The 17,865-nt window shown below is 35.7% G+C and overlaps 1 protein-coding gene across 3 annotated transcripts; it reads left to right on the forward strand.

Annotated features, from left to right (window-relative positions):
* The first annotated feature begins 7,210 nt into the window (after window positions 1-7,210).
* Window positions 7,211-15,396, forward strand: zgc:173709. 3 transcript variants are annotated; one of them, XM_068219464.2, is made up of 3 exons: window positions 7,211-7,237; window positions 8,531-8,680; window positions 13,811-15,396. In XM_068219464.2, the coding sequence occupies exons 2-3, from the start codon at window positions 8,596-8,598 to the stop codon at window positions 14,875-14,877; spliced, it is 1,152 nt and encodes a 383-aa protein (XP_068075565.1). In that variant the 5' UTR covers window positions 7,211-7,237; window positions 8,531-8,595; the 3' UTR covers window positions 14,878-15,396. The 3 variants fall into 3 exon arrangements, with proteins under 3 accessions (XP_068075565.1, XP_073801450.1, NP_001373791.1); XM_073945349.1 differs by having other exon boundaries at window positions 7,218-8,357; window positions 8,459-8,680; NM_001386862.1 differs by lacking the exon at window positions 7,211-7,237 and adding an exon at window positions 7,967-8,019.
* The last annotated feature ends 2,469 nt before the right edge of the window (window positions 15,397-17,865 follow it).

The raw sequence follows: 17,865 nt of genomic DNA on the forward strand, positions 1-17,865 counted from the left end.
GAAGAAAGATATAATGATTAGAACAATATAGTTTAAATGTTTAACATTAAAATCTTTTTGTTAGGTGTTAACCTCAACAGACTTTGTTTGCAAATGCAAGTTTTTTATTAAAGAAAAATAGAGATTTATCTTACACAGAGACCAAATGTTAGTGTCCTCACTCTTTGCAGATGAAAAACTGAATGAAATGAGATCTGGCACTAGGCCACGCCCATAAACCTGCCCCTAAAACCTAAAGGGGCAGGAATGTTCAAATGTAAACCATGTTATATGTTTAAACAATGTTGAAAGAATTAAAGTCTAAAACAAAATTTGATGAAACTTTTAATAAATAAGCATATGTTTCAAAACTAACATTACCATGTACTTGACTTGACAAATGTTCTTTGATTAACAGGATGACAAAGTTACTAAAACACAGTAAGATCATTATTTGACTAATTTTAATTGTTTGTCACAAATTATATAAATAATATAAATCAATGTAATTTATTCACACAAAATAAAAAATGCACTAAGTTAAAACATTGTTATAGCAAGAGATTTTCTAAAACGAGAAACAAGTTTATGTTTAAACAGTACAAATACGATTTAGTGTTTTTGGAACAAAAAGGCGAAAACCTTAACTTATTCTTAAACTATTAAAAACACAAGACATCTATAAAATGAAGAACAAAAAAGTTTTTAAAATAAAAAAATGAACTAAGTAAAACAACTCATAGCAAGAGATATTATTTTAAAACAGAATAAAACTAACTTCTTTTTTTTTAACTAAAGTTTTCCAGATTTTAACCAGATTCTCCAAACCTAATTTAAACAAGAATGTTGGGTGTTTTACAACAGGGTGTCCTGCACCTCTACCTAAGACCCATGTGGTGGAGGTCAGAAAAGGTTCGGCACAGAAAAAAAACTCAATAATATACAAATTATCTATGGGTACTTTGTTCCTTTAAATGATATTTCCTGATCACTTGGTAATTCTAAATAAAATCTGATTTGGGGTAAACATTCCTGATTAGAAATAAACAAATTATTGTTTTAAAGTTAAATGGTGTTTTATTGATTAAGTGTGTTAAATGCTACGTATAGTTAATGACTTTAAGTAAGTCAAGTTCCTAGCTGTCAAAGTGTTAAAAATATGTCTAAAGTGTTTTTACAAGGTCACTTTGTCTAATGTAAATACAAACTATATTACCACTTCACTGATAATGTGCATTATAAAAAACAATACACAAATCTAAAATTAGTAAACAGTATACCACATAATACTTAAATAATATACTTTTACCTATTATTATTTTCACAAACACACACAGACACACACACACACACACACTCACACACAGCGACACACTCTCTCTCTCACACACAAACGCTCACACACACATGCGCATACAAGCACATACACACACACTCTCTCTCTCACACACACACACAGCTACACACTCTCTCACACACACAAACACACATGCAAATACAAGCATATACCTACAGACACACACACTTTGTGTCTCTCACACACACATGCACATACACACATGCACATACACACGCACATTCACTCACACACACAGATACTCACAGACAATTAAACACACACTCTCTCTCTGTCTCATACACACTCAAACATACACACACACACACACACACACAGTCTGTCTCTCTCTCTCTCTCTCTCTCTCTCACACACACACACACACACTCACACACTGCTGCTGACTGCTCCTGCAGAGGATTCTGGGTAAATCTCTCGTCAGTCTTCAGCTCAGTTTCACTGATGATCCAGAACTAACAGTAAACCCAGGATAGAGCGGCTCAGTGAATGTGGTCTGGACTGAGTGGATGAGGCTCATTGTGTCTCTATAGATGTTGTAGAAGATCAGAGTTCCTGCACTGTGATCCACAAACACTCCTATTCTCCTGCTGAGCCGCTTCACTGGGAGATCAGTGTGTGTGTAATTGTGCCTGAATGAGAAACTGGAGGAAGAGCAGAGCAAACTCCAGGACTGAGCATTAAATCCAAACCAACACTCAGCACCTCCTCCCTTCCTCCTGATGCTCTTATATGACACTGATATATCCACATTATCTCCACTCCAGTCAATCTCCCAGTAACAGCGTCCACACACACTCTCTCTGCACAACACCTGATACACATGATCAAATCTGTCTGGATGATCAGGATACGGCTGATTCTCTCTCACATTCTTCACCTCTCTGTTCTCCTCAGACAGAATGAGTCGAGTGTGTGCTGTGTTTGGATCCAGAGTGCGGAAACAGACATCTGAACACAAGAACACACACATTTACAACCACAGCTCTGTGTGTGTGTGTGTGTGTGTGTGTGTGTGTGTGTGTGTGTGTGTGTGTGTGTGTGTGTGCGCGCACACGTTCACTGCTGTGTGTATGTGTTTAACTTTTTTATCAATCTTGATGATTATTGAATAATTAATAAAGTTAACACATTGCTTAAAGGGCACATAGTTTACCCCTTTTTTATGATTTAACATTATTATTATGGTTCTTCTAAGTGTGCCAGTTTAGGTTCAGTTCAAAACACAATTCAGATTTTTTATTATAATGTGTTATAATGTGTCATTTTGGGGGCGTGTACACAGCTCGCTGTTTTAGGGGCGTGTTGCTTCACATGAAAATTAGTTTCAAATTCAGTCAGTCGGTGAGTAAATGAATATAATGAATGAGAACACACAGGCTTGTTCGTATAGACATACAATGTAATGTTGTACAGTAACGTGTCATTTGTTTGTCTCAGTTGTCTTTATTTGAATGGTTTCGTGAGGATGTGATGGTGTGCTTTTTCTGCCTGATTCCCGCTGAACTGGGAGGGTTGTGTGACGTTCGTTTCGGGCGACGTTATGGGGGCGGGGCTTGCGTGACGTGCTGTGAGCTACTAGCCCGAAAGTGGAAACGCGACATGATTTCAGCCTCACTGCTCAACCTTATGGACGATTGGCCCGGCCCAGCCTGGCCCGATTAAAACCCTGGCCTCTGCTCACAGCCTAGAAGTGCAATGCGCTATCCATTACACCACAGAGCCTGAGTGCTCTCCTGCCTCTAGCACTGTTGCACAGAAAGCACTTTTTGGTACTCTCTGGCCCATAAAAGCACAGCTCACTGCAGACAAGGACTAATTGTTTAATGGAAAAAAAAAAAAAAACTAACAACGGTAGCACTGCATGTTTGAATGTCTCGACTTGAAATACTAAAGTCCAATTGGTTACGCATTACCATACCATGCTATATAATGCCATTGTCCAAAACCCTCTTAAGCAAGCATCGTTCTTAAGGATTTGAGTTTTGTTTAGAAACAGACTGCTAAACAGCATAAACACTCGTAACTCTTAAGAAGAAGCAACCCTGGCTCCTGTACATTAGTCACTGCTGAGATATGAAACCAGAATCTCCTGTTTACTAGACAGGCGCTTTGACCAACTAAGCCACAGCACCAATGCTGATAAGAGTGCAAGACGTTTTTGCACAAAGGGACTAAAAAAAGACAGCAAGTCTTAAAATAGCAACCAAAGAAGGTTGTTTAACTCAATTTGTTGCACTATCCATTACGCCTAAAAGCTATACAATTTTATAATTCATTTCGTTAAGCTCTATAAAACAAGCACATGCACCAACTGGACTGATAATTGAGCCCAGAATCTCCTGTTTACAAGACAGGCTCTTTGACCAGCTAAGCCACAGCGCCACAAAAAAAAATTTATTGTAGGAATTATTTGCATGATAACAAAAATTGAAGAAAAAAACAATACACAAAAAAAAAAACCAACATGTCAGGATGCAGAAAATGCTGACAAGACGGACGTGGTCTTTTAGAGTCTGGATGATCATGTCTCAAACCTGACCGCTAACCTGGCCTCTGTTCAAGATCAAAGCAAAAAATGAATTTATTTTTATTTAATCTATCCTAAATCATGTGTAAAGTGTTTTAGTAACCTCCAGTTCAATTACATCCAAACCCAGAGTCAGCTCGGAAAATGGAAATCAGGACAAACATATGCTATCGGCCATTGAAAGAGCTTCAGATCAGAAAGCCACTCTCCCATAATCTGAGGGAAAGGTGCAGTTTGGATTTGGACAGGTGCTCTGGCCAACTTAGTCTTAACACTAAAAGAAAAAACATCTGGATACGATACTTCCAAACGCAGTTTCATCTAAGACAGTGGGGGAAAGCAAAATTTACTGTGCTTTCTACTCAGTGACTTTGCTCATGCATAAAGAGGCTCTTGTCCGACAAATCCAAAAAAAAAAAAGCAAAAAGCTTGATCTAAACAATTGGTGGTAGACACTTTTGCCCAAAACCACAGGTTGCCTTTGAGTCATTGCTCTAGCTCACTCGGCCCTGCACCGTTTTCTAATCTCCCTCATTTAAAACAGCTCAATTGAGTCATCAGCTTCATTGTAGAGTACCCCTAGTATCTGAGCCTGCACTGAGCAATGAAAGAAAGAAGCAAAACGGGATGGACAGATGCATAAAATGATGGAAACGCACCACACCTTAAGTCAGTGAAGACAAATGGCAAAACTTGCAACTCTGGTTGGACGGGAACCCACAACCTTTGAATGACTCAGCTCACAGCCTAGAAGTCCAACGTACTATTGATGGCGCCAGAGAGCTTGAGCGCTATGCTACCTCCAGCACTGTTCCACAGAAAGCACTTTTTGGTACTCTCTGGCCCATAAAAGTTAATCTCGCTATAGACTAGGCACTGCTGGGATTCAAACCCAGAAACTCCTGTTTATTAGATAGGCACTTTAACCAACTAGACCACAGCATCAGACAGGGGCTAAGTGTTCAATCAAAAAAAGAACAAAAAAAAAAAAACTTACAGCGGTAGCGCTGCATGTGTGAATGTCTTGACTTGAAATATTAAAGTCCAATTGGTTAGGCATTACCACACTATGCTATATAAAGGCATCGTCCAAAGCCCTCTTGAACGAGCAGCGTTCTTAAGGATTTGAGTTTTTTAAGAAACACACTGCTAAATAAACACTTGTTAATCTTAAGAAGAAGCAACTATGGCAACTGTACATTAGGCACGGCTAGGATTTGAACCCAGGATCTCCTGTTTACTAGATAGGCGCTGTGACCAACTAAGCCACAGCGCCAATAGTAAAAAGAGGGCAAGTCGTTTTGCACAAAGAGACTAAAAAAAAGACAGCAAGTCTTAAAATAGCAACCAAAGAGGTTGCTATTTATTGATTAGCAAACCATGTTATGCCATACCTGTCAACACTGGGATGTAAAAATATGGGACAACAATTAGCTTTAAAAAGAAGACAGCAAACATTAGAAAATATTAACAATAACATAAAATATTTTGCCTATTAAAATCAATGGCCTATACAGAAAATAAATCCCATTATAAAATCCCATATAAAATCCTATTCATTTTTTACTGTATTTAAATACTGATTAGCATTACTACAGTTATTTAGTGAAAAAAAATGTGTTTAAAATAATACAAGCAGAACAAACATGTTTTACATATTAAATGTATGTGTCTGTTTAAACACACCTAAATCTACAAAGTATGCTAAACTTTCGCTCCTCTTTAAATTGCGTGTACAGAAGCGGATCTGGGAACAGTATATCATACAGAGCACGTCCAGTAGTCAGACTGCATGCATACACTGATTCAGGGGTTGCGTCGATCGACGCACAGCTTTAACGGGAAAAAAGTGAATGCAGACATTTTTATCAACGTGCTTTCAAGCCAAAATAAAGCGAAAGCACAATTCTCTTGCACAGCTCTTGCAATTATAACACATTTGAAATCGGCTTTGTTTTGACGGTACTTTCACTATTCATAGAAAGTTTAAACATACGGGGCAACTACAGGGAAATACTTAAACGTGATGATAGCGGGGAAAACCGGAGAGTTGACAAGTATGTGTCAAGCTAATTAATGCCGTCATCAATCACGGATACAGTAAAATAATCATCTTTGTTGTAACATTACCTCTGTCTTTGTCGCGTTTTTCCTCCTCTTCTTTTCTTTTTTTTTGCCTCCCCTGCGCACTAGACTGTTTGGGACGTTTTGACATATTGAGCATGTTGACCCATCGAAAAAAATGAACACCGTAGTAGTTAAAGTCTAATTATTTGGAGGGGGGCGTCTTAGGCGAGTAGGTTTGATTATTATTATACTACTACTACTTAGTAGGCCATGCACTATGCAGTTAAATTAATGTGGGCTTATTCTTTTCTGAAGTCATACCAACTAGTTTTTGGCATAGTGGAAGTTACTTTTTTTTTCTTCCCCCATTTCTGGCGCCCCCCTGGACGTACTGCGCCTGTAGCAATTGCCTATACTGCCTATGCCACGGGTCGACCCTGCTGTGATTGATAATGTGACATTAGAATTTAACAACTCTTAAAGCCAAATTGCTTAATTTGTGAACTTTTTGTACTTGGGGTTTAGTTGCACTGAAAAATCATCTTATGTCTATTTTCTCTGTCATTTTATCCAATACATTAAACTGCCAGGCAAGTTTATTTATACTGTAGCACATTTTATACACAATAGTAATTCAAAGTGCTTTACATAAAGAATGCAAAACTATCCTAAAATAATCACAACAATAAAAACAAAGAATTAAAAAAATGTTTTAATTTTTTCACATTTTAATTTTAAATTAATTGAGTTACTTAACAACAGAATAGAAATTGATTATACAAAAATACAGTGGGGTTAGTTTGGACGTAGCACAGTGTTCATGAGGCAAATGCACCGCTAGACAAAATGCTTATTGCGGTCCTTAATGTAAAGTTAACATTATGCCAAGTGGTCACAAATGAAACAATGCATGGGAAACGGCTTTATCGTTCGCAACAAGCTAATGTTAACTAGACAAGTAATTTGAAGTAGCTAATAATTATATATAATAATAATAATTATACCTAATACTTAATAACTAAGTAACTAATACAGCAGATTGACACCCGTGCTTTTAATATGATTTTCCTATTTAGAGTTTGCAAATAACACTTTTTATGAAATTATGTTATTAAGGGGAAAGTCCGAATGTGCGAATATAAAACCAAATTTACTTCTATAAAAACATGGGAGAAATGTATCAATAAGTCATGACGACTGCAACAGTAAGTGGAAAAAAATTGTTAAGAAAAAAGACTTTTATTTTGGCATGGCATGTGACGTCATCAGGCGGCGCCACTACAGCGCGGTGATTCAACTGGAGAAAGGTTTGTTTTAAAAGTTTTACAGATATAAACCGATTTAAAGTTAAAGTACTAAAGTTTTAGTTTTTTATATGATGTTAAATTATGTTCCTGCTTTTGAAAATATGTTAACATTTTATACAACGTAGTATTATTTTATTCTCAGTAATCTGTTGTTTGAATAAAGTAACAGAAAAGTGTATAATAAGTGTTTTAATGAAACATTTTACCCGATTTCTTTTTGTTAATTAAAAGCAGTGCACAATTCTGCCCCGGCCTATGTCAGTGAAGTGAACTTATTAGACTTTATTCAGCTTGTAGACCGTCAAGATCCCATGACCAGTTTTTGTCTGTCTCGGTCTCGCTTTTTTTTTTTGTCTGTCTCTTGGTCTTGCTGCAAATCAAAAGGTGATAGAGGTTTCTGTGTTGCGACCTCAAGGCTCTGGAACAGTCTTTCTCTGAATATCGGGATTGCTACATCATTGGATGCTTTTAAATCTAACTTAAAGACTTATTTTTACTTCTTTCCTTTGAGTGACAAATGCATGTTATTTTTTATTTGTATTTTAGTATTACTTTTAAACATACATTTTTCTGTATTTTAAATACTAGTTTTTTTATTCTATTGTGTAGTTTATTTTATTGTAAAGTATTTTGGATCAACCACGGTTGTGTAAAATTGTGCTCTATAAATAAAGTTTGCCTTGCCTAGAGTGGCAAAAAAGCTAAACAAAAGACTTTTATTTTGGCGTGACGTGACGTCATCAGGCGGCGCCGCTACAGCGCGGTGATTCAACTGGAGAAAGGTTTGCTTTAAAAGTTTTACAGATATAACCCGATTTAAAGTTAAGTACTAAAGTTTTAGGATTGTTTATACGATGCAAAATCATGTTCTTGCTGTTGGAAATATTATTTTAACCCTTTATACAACGTAGTACTATTTTATTCTCAGTAATCGAGGGCTATTGTTTGAATAAAGTAACAGAAAAGTGTGTAATACGTGCTTTAATGAAACGTTTTACCTGATTTATTTTTGTTGTAGCAACAGTAAAGTGTGTAATGAGTGTTTTAGTGAAGGTTTAATTTAATAAACAGCATGATGTCAATCTATTCTAAGTATACATCACTATATATAAGATATGGAGTACTAGGTTTCATCAGCTCATTTTTGGCTATAGTTACCTGATTTATTTTTGTTAATTACTCTCATATAAAGAAACTGTTGAAGCAAGTGTTGAAGAGAAGTTATTTTATTTCTGTTCATTGTTTTATAAATTTTAAACAGGACATTTTTATTGTTTTGTTCATTTTAAACAGGATAAAGTGTCCAAACACAGAGAAAAACTCCTGCTGAAGCGACTGATCTCCACACTGTTATAAAGATGGCGTTTATTAAAGAGGAGAGTGAAGATGTGAAGATTAAAGAAACATTCACAGTCAAACAGGAAGATCTGCAGGAACAAACAGGTTGGTTTTCATTCTCAAAGACCAACTCAGTCATTTGATCCTCATTCAGATATATTTTAATAAGAAGAATACTAAATTAAATCTATCTTGCAGACCTGAGTGTGCTGCCTAGTTCTTCTAAATGCACATAAGCACTCATTGAAAGACAGAATGAGTTTCTTTCTTGTTACTTGTTCTCATGTCTTTTGTCATTATTTTATGTATTATTAGTCTCCCATTTTCTGTACCTTCTTAAGGTTATTGCTTTTCTTGTTCTCCTACTGTTTGTGAAGCGTCCTTGAGCACCGGCGCTTTATGAAATAAATTTAAAAAGTTTAACTGAGCTGACGATATTTGACCTAGAGTATTCTCATAGAAAAAAAATCTGCTATTACAGTGATGGTGTTGACTTAGTACTTTCCATTTGCATACGTCACGATGATCACAATTCCCCTATTTTCATCAACTTCTTTATGAGTTTAAACTTGTTTCTAGTAGTTGTTACTAGTTCTCACAGATAATATCTGAGTTAGAAGTACATCATTATTACAATAACTAATTACCAGGGCTATTGTGTTTAAACAGGGTTTCCGCTGCGTCATAAAATGTCTTAAGATCCAAAATCAAACAAAAAATTTAAAATCTTTAGCTAGAAATATCTAAAATACATATAAAAAATAATTTATTTATTTATTATTGTTTATATATATATATATATATATATATATATATATATATATATATATATATATATATATATATAATTTATAATTTTTTTCATTTATTTTTTTATTTTTTTAATGGGGCAAATGAAATCTTTTCCATCTAGACCATTGGAAAAATTCTTTAGCTTTATCCCTTTATGGGTCTAAAATTTCATTCATAATGGTCTTAAAAATGTCATAAAAAGAAACCTCCAGAAACCCTGGTTTACAGTTTGTCAAATGATGTGGATGCCCCCAATATTAAATATGCTGAATGAAATGGACACTACAATAATTGTTATAAAACATTGTACAGTATTCTAAGCTATAAGATGTTGCTGTGGGATGACGTGAGACAAAACAAACTAAATATAGAGGAACAATAACGTTTAGCATTGCACTGACTACAACTGGCCAACAAACTAGTCTAAAAATGACATTTTCTGCTTAAGAAATGGATTACAGCATGCTGATGATATGCAAACATTAGAGTGTGAAGTTCGTCAGTATTGACCAAATTCTTCAATTACCAGCAGTTGTCGCCATTGGAATCTTTTTGCTTGAGACTTTTTCTTAAAGAATTTATTTTTAGATCCTTAAAACAGGTTTATTCTGCTTAGGTATGGAACGATAACCGTTTTCAAGTTATACCACAGTACAACAGTATATGTAAGGTTTTTCTTTTTACATTTTGTTATAAGTTTTTCAAGACAACAGTATCTCCAGCAAAAAAGATATCCAAATATGCCATTTTAAATTGTAAAGAAATCTGTGTTTTTGAAACGAATGATTCATTTGAATGATTCAGCCTGATATGTTTACTGCTCCATAATACTTTCTCCCCCGGTTTCACAAACAAGGTTTAAGGCTAGTCAAGATTAAATTGCATGTTTGAGTGGTCTCAACTCAAAATAACTTTCAGTGAGATAAAATACATCAGTTTATTTTTTTTCTCCAGGTGCACACCAGTAATATATTTTACTAAGGCCATTTTTATAAATTTGGCTTAAATAGCCTAATTTAACTAAGGACTAGTCCCGGCTTAATCTAAGCCCTGTTTGTGAAACTGAGCCTCAAAGTTTCTTAAAAGAAATTATATTGTGTTCAAAGGGAAAAATTTCTTTCCCCTAGAGATTAAAAAGAATACATTTTAGAGCAGTAATCACAATACAGTGAAACTGTGATATTTATATCCAAGCTTATCATACCGTCAGAATCTTATACTGGCCCATGCCTAATGCTGCTTGATGTTGCAAAGTCATATTTTCTCATTTTATTGTTTTTCTTTGTATGAATAGTCATGAACACATTTGTTTGTAGAGCAAGTAGCCATTTATTATTCCAGGTCATTTCTCCGATAGGCAACTAAATTGGAGGTTCTAAAACAATAGCATATGAGATCAGGTCACTACTATGGCCCCATTTACACTAATGCGTTTTCGCATTTTTTTTTAATTGCGTTCGCATTCATCAAATTTGCTTAAACCATGTGTTCTTAAGTATGGCTATATTCCACAAGGATTCTGACAAAGCAACGTGAAGCACGCACTGTACAAAATTTCCGTTTAAGGGGGAAACACATCAAACTTAATAAATCATTTGAGCGCACATGGAATCATCTTAAAGGCAGACGAATGCAGATGTCTTGGACAGCTCACGACATCATCTGGCACTTTCGCTGAGTACATTTATATGGACACCAATACTCCCATTTTAATATGATTAATACTCTTATTAAGAGTCTACCATGTAAACAGTTGTTTTTTTATTACCTTAAAGGAACACCGAGTCACGAAATGCGGAATTTTTTCTTTCAGTTCGGTATGTGGTATCAATTTCTATTACAGCAAAAGTCTAAAGATTAAAAATGAAACGTACTAAATGAGATGAAATGCTGGAAAGCCTGGTAATGTAGCATTAATTCTTTTCATGAATTAATTTATATTAAAACGTTGCTTCTAAAAGTTCTTCTTTGGTCTTATGCATATTTATTTGCATGTTGAACACACGTCGACTACAACAGGAAATATAACAGCAACTGCGTTAATTTTTTTAACACAATATATATATCAAATTAATGGCATGAGTTTACGCTCTAATTTTGACAGCACTTTAAATAAACAAATGTTTTCAAAGGGCAACAAATGTTTTCAAAGGGAAAGCAGCAATATGCAGCAGTTTCGAGAGCAAATTAAAAATCCCACTGCTGGTGTGAGCACGGCTCTAGCCATTATTTTAAAGTTACTGTGCTGACGTAAAGTACATTTTAAATGTTACAGTGAGCCTGCAATGCATTAAGACTTTTCCTTGCAAGCTACAATTGGCAGAAACGCGTATTCTCTCTCTTGCGCACAAGTACATATTTCAATGTATTGTGACAAATATTTAACAATGTTAATAGGCCTAAATAATGGTCTATATTTTAAAATCTGCAGTTTTCTGTCAGCCCTCTTTCTTGCTTTGTTAAAAGCCATAGTTTTTGATTATGTTTAAATTATTATATATTTGAACCAGGCCCGGATTGGCTAATCGGGAGGACCGGGAGAATTCCCAGTGGGCCGGTCCATTTTTTGGCCACGAGGGCCGGTGTCCCTAGCTCCAGAATCTGTTGCTTAAAGCAGTCACACTTTTTAAATTAATGTATTTATTTACTTGACCACAGTCTTCTTATTCAATATTTTACCGCAGCTCTGCTCTTTTTATCTACTTTCTCGCAGCCTTTGTGATCAACATGCAGCCTGCAGGCTGATTATCAAGTAGCTGTTGTGGTTGAGTGGTTGGCACATTAGGTTTCAACACCACTGATCTGGGTTTGATCCTCGTCTGAGTAATGTTTTTTTTTTATTATTGTTAAGACATAAAATACTGTTGGGGTTGTTGAACATTTGAAGTTCTAAAGCAGCTGTTTTCTCAAAAAAGATGTGATAGTTTAAATAGAAACTGAATTAGAAATTACCTTATTTCAATATAGTCAGTCGTAAACTGAGGTGGGCCGGTCTGAGGCTTGAAACTCCAGGGCTGAAAAGGAGTCCCACTCCGGCCCTGATTTGAACTCAAAAATCAAATGCTATTCACTTGCTGTGAACATTGTGGGGTCTTGTTTCAGAGCTCTTTCTTTCATTGTAGTTGCCAGGGTAGCATACAACATAATCATAATGATGCATCTTTGATCGACCTTCAGGGTTTCATGACAGTAACGTGCACGAGTAGTTATCTAGATTATTTCAGCTGAACTCAGATTAGTTACATCAAATGATCTTCAACTTGCTGTTATGGAACCAATTAAAGTGTGGACATTTAGTTCGGCTCACTAAAGTCAAGTTTTTGACTTTAATCTCCGCTTTTTTAAACCACTTTTATGAAACAGCCCCTAGGGGTTATAAAATAATCCTGGGTGTTCATTAACAGACGTTTCACATTGGTAAACCCTGGGGTAACGCTTTTATTTGTATATTTACATTGTCACTGTTCCCGATTAGACAAACAGCAGGTAACCTTTTTAAATGGCATTTCTGCTTCTTGTCGGGTATATAAAATGTCACCATAGAGGTCTTCAGCTAAGCCTCCGGACATGCACAAAGGCAAGAAAACTGAGACAAAAGTACAAATGAATGAAAACAAGTAGCAAAGTATGTCATCTTGCCATATTCTCATCACTACAGTTAAAAGCAAATGTGGCATTAAGCATTTGCATAAGTTCATTCATTCATTTTCCTTTAGCTTAGTCTCTTTATTCATTAGGGGTCACCACAGCGGAATGAACCACCAACTTATCCAGCATATGTTTTAAACAGCGGATGCCCTTCCAGCTGCAACACAGTACAGGGAAACATTTGCATAAGTTATATACAATAATGCAAACTCACAAATATAAGCTGAATTATCCGTAATTGCTATGAACATGCAGGATTTGTCTCAACCAGGTCTTCCAAGCATGTTAAAAATGTTGAGTGGAAGATACACATGAGGGAACACAACAGGAGTAATCTAGACCGAGTGCATTTGATCATTTGCATTTAAAGCCACAGGCACAAAAAGAGCTGGGTTTTCCTCTGACCCCCAAAATGAAATATTCTGCAAGGTATATGATCTGATTTTGAGCTGAAACCCCAGACCCATTCTGGAAACATTAAAGACTTACTTTACATCCTGTAAAAAAAGGTTCATAATAGGAACCCTTTAAAGGGATAGTTAATGCAGAAATGAAAATAGCCTCACCATTTACTCTCCCTCGTGTGGCTTTAAATCTTTGAGTTTCTTGATTCTGCTGAACACAAAAGAAGTTATTGTGAAAAAAATGCTGGCTTACTTTGTGTTCCAGAAGAAAGAAAATATTTAAAAGACGCAGAGTAAATGGTGAGGTCATTTTAATTTTTGGGTGAAACATCCATTTCATGCTTGTCGCTTTGTGCCTTCATACTAAAGTTCACTTTTTTTTTTTTTTAAGACCTGATAGTGCTGAAGGAAGAGACTCAACAATGCAATAAAATGGAAGAGCAACACCAAGAAATAACAGCTGATGAAAAACCCACACTGACTGAAAAGACTTCATCACTCGGAAGACCTCGGAAATCCAAAACTGAGTGTAATTTTAGCTGTAAACAGCGTAGAAAGAGTTTCATTCAAAAGCTTAACCTTGGTGTTCACATGAGAGTTCACACTAGGGAGAAACCTTACACTTGCGAACAGTGTGGAAAGAGTTTTGGTAAAAAGAGAAGCTTAAAGACCCACATGAGAATTCACACTGGAGAGAGGCCGTACACATGCCAACAGTGTGGAAAGAGTTTTAAGCAAATTGGCACCCTTAAAGGCCACATGAGAATTCACACTGGAGAGAGGCCGTACACATGCCAACAATGTGGAAAGAGTTTTAAGCAAAGTGCCACCCTTAAAGGCCACATGAGAAGTCACACTGGAGAGAGGCCGTACACATGCCAACAGTGTGGACAAAGCTTCTATTATGCAGGAAACTTTGCAGCGCACAAGAGAATTCACACTGGAGAAAAGCCCTACACATGCCAACAGTGTGGAAAGAGTTTTAAGCAAAGTGGCACCCTTAAAGGCCACATGAGAACTCACAATGGAGGAAAAACACAGTGTGGGAAAAGTTTTGCTCAAAAACAAAAGCTTGACACCCACATGACGATCCACACTGAAGAGAAACCTTACACATGCACAGAGTGTGGTAAAAGTTTCACATGTAAAAGCTCACTCATTAACCACATGAAAACTCACACCAGAGAGAAGCTGTTTGCATGTAATCAGTGTGAAAAGAGCTTCACATGTAAAGCTAACCTCATGAACCACATGGATGGTCACTCTGGAATCATAGTGTTCATATGTGATCAGTGTGGAAAGAGTCTCACACGCAAAGACTACATTAAGCAACACATGAAGACTCACTCAAGAGAGGATCGTTTTAGATGCAGTGAGTGTGGAAAGAGCTTTAAACAAAAAATAAACCTCAGCGCTCACATGAAGCTTCACAATGCAGAGCAGAGTCCTCAACATTGAGACCTTGTCCACACAAACACGAGTATATTGAAAACGGCAGCTTTTTCATGTAGTTTGGCTGTTCATTGACATGAAGTTTATTTATAAACTACTTTCGAGAGGATCACATGCTTATTATTGTTCACGACTGGTCCAGCATTAGCTAACACGATTCACCAATCAGATGATTCCTGACGCCCTATAAAGGACAAGAGATTCTTACCTCTGTTATCTTTGTCGTTATCTTTTAGACTCCCTAAAGCCCTGTTCAGACTACACAATGCCATTTGTCAGTTACGACAGATGAGATTTGTTTCAGATTATGAGATTTTGACTTGATCAAATCTTGATGTGTTGTGGTTAACAAATGAAGACTTTGGTTTCAAAACACTACACATTTATTTTGATGGACTAATCTCAGAAAAGAAACAAGTTTTCTTCATGAAGACAATTAAACTTTCTATAGACAACTGCTCGCCTTTAAATATACGTTCATGTGAAAACTCCACCATTACTACAAATAAATCGTTGTATGAGAAACCCTGTGTCTCGATTGTGAATGAGAACATGAGTGATTTGTTAGCTTACATGCTAATTTCAGTACTCAAATGCAAATCTAAATGTATTTACGTGCATTTTTTTGTTTTTTAAGGGATAAAACAAAAAAAATTTCATCTTATTAAAAAAATATCAGGCAAAATATTCCCATAATTCTGATAAGTAGCCCAAACTGTGAACAAATGCAGATTTGAACTACTGCGCACATGTCAACGCAGATCGACTGATGAGCGTTTACACAAGCCACAGTCAAAACAAATGCAGAATCAAAACTTTTACAAATCCTGAATCAATATTGGAGTTAGTTTTGCACGCTGGAGGAAGGACGACACCATGGCTGAAGTATTACTGTTAGACAGGTAATGTTCTGTTTTAAAAATCTTTCAGTCATGCAGAGCTGATGTAGATTGGGTTGTTATGAATGGGTTATATGCACAGAAGTGTTGTTCAGCCACTGAAATCTGACGAACAAGTTATGTGACTATTTACAGTTTATAAGGGACCTTTTACAGCATCGATAATTCATTCATTCATTTTCTTGTTGGCTTATTCCCTTTATTAATCCAGGGTCACCACAGCGGAATGAACCGCCAACTTATCCAGCAAGTTTTTACGCAGCGGATGCCCTTGCAGCCGCAACCCATCTCTGGGAAACATCCTCACACACACACTCATACACTACAGACAATTTAGCTCACCCAATTCACCTTTACCACATTTCTTTGGACTGTGGGAGAAACCGGAGCACCCGGAGGAAACCCACGCAAAGGCAGGGAGAACATGCAAACTCCACACAGAAACGCCAACTGAGCCGAGGTTCGAACCAGCGACCTTCTTGCTATGAGGCAACAGCACTACATACTGCTCCACTGTCTCACCTCCTATCATTTAAAAAAATGTTTGCTCCCTTCTGTACTCCTTTCTCTTTTCTGCTCTGATCTGGATGTCCTAAAACAGGTATATGTTTTATTATCCAACATTATTGAAACATTTGATAGATCAGTGAGTTATAAAACAGGTTCATTACTTGAAATGTTGTGTAAAGCTGTTGTGCTGCAATATATTTTGAGTGTGTTTTAGGATTATTTATTTATTTAATAAAACATTGAGTTGATAGCCCATTTGAATGTCTTTATTATAGAGGTACATTTTACCTTCTCTGAAACAGTAATAACTATTAAGTAAATTATATAAATAAACTATGATTTAAAAAGATATTTTTTACCGAATAAGTAGTTGTTGAATTTAAATGTGACGTATTTTTTTACCCAATTAATATCTGTTTTTAATAACTTTTTACTTCAGGTAGTTAATACTCAAAATATGGGATTAAATCTACCCAACCAAAGTCTGTGAAAATTGTTACCTCAGATTTATTGGGTAAATTCTATAGATTGGTTTTTACAGTGAGGGTTGACACAATTTGAGGTTTACATGTTAAACTATGTTTATGTAACTCATGTTATGAGTTCAACAGAATGTCTCCCTCTTTCTTTTAAAATGTTTGTTGCTGTTATCCCTGATTCTCCGTCTTTTTGACCTGAGCAACCTATTTTATTATGTGTCCATTGCCTTTTTGTGGCAGCTGGAACTGATGCCTCTTCGTTTAAGTACACTCTAGTTCATTTTTATCCTTTAAAAAGAAGAAGAGTTATTCTTAGTGTGATTGGTAAACATAATGTGTTTTCTGCAATATTAGAGTAAATATAATTAGTAAATTATTATAAACATTTATTAAACATTTTTAATAAAATGAGGTATAAAAGCAAAATTGAAATCAGATAATACACTGCTGCCAATATTGTATTGGTCTATGTTATACAAGTATAATAATTACAATATTTTAAGTTATTAATGATGACTAATATATGTGTGTGGGTGTATTATTTGGCAAAATGCACTTGAGTAGACACATTAAAACAAACATTCTTTATAGACTTTTTTCTATAAGAAAATAAATTCATTGTTTGTGGAATAGTTGTGTTTTAATAAATCAGCTTTACAGGTTCATACAGATAGTCTATCATACTTAAAAAGACGCTTGTTTTTGCCACCTAGTGGCATAACAGTGTGGTTTGCATTATAAATGATAAAATTAATCATTCAGAAAAAAGATTTGAATCATTGAGAACTGAATCGCTTCACGTCGCAGATTCGAATGCTTGTCAGTCAACTGTCACCAACCGTCTTCTGAAGGTAAAGTACTTTTCTTAAGTTATTTTATTGTTAAAGTGCTCTATTTACTGCTCTGTTTTAACGTTAAATCAATAAATTGCTTTGTAACATCAAAACAAATGCTTATTTTATTTTTAAAGTCGAGATCATATTAGTAATTACTAGCACATTGCTAACGTAATATACCCAGACCTAACAATTTATACCTGTCAACATTATATTGTTAACTTGCTTAACGTACCTTCCAGAAACCCCTGAAGAGATGGAGGAGGAATT

The sequence above is a fragment of the Danio rerio genome, chromosome 4, assembly GCF_049306965.1.
Source record: "Danio rerio strain Tuebingen ecotype United States chromosome 4, GRCz12tu, whole genome shotgun sequence".
Classification (NCBI taxonomy): domain Eukaryota; kingdom Metazoa; phylum Chordata; class Actinopteri; order Cypriniformes; family Danionidae; genus Danio; species Danio rerio.

Excerpts from the sequence above, each read along its gene's own strand:
- zgc:173709 (XM_068219464.2), top strand. The coding sequence starts at position 8,596 with ATGGCGTTTATTAAAGAGGAGAGTGAAGATGTGAAGATTAAAGAAACA. Across the intron at positions 8,681-13,810 it reads AGATCTGCAGGAACAAACAG|ACCTGATAGTGCTGAAGGAA; the intron begins GTTGGTTTTCAT and ends TTTTTTTTTAAG.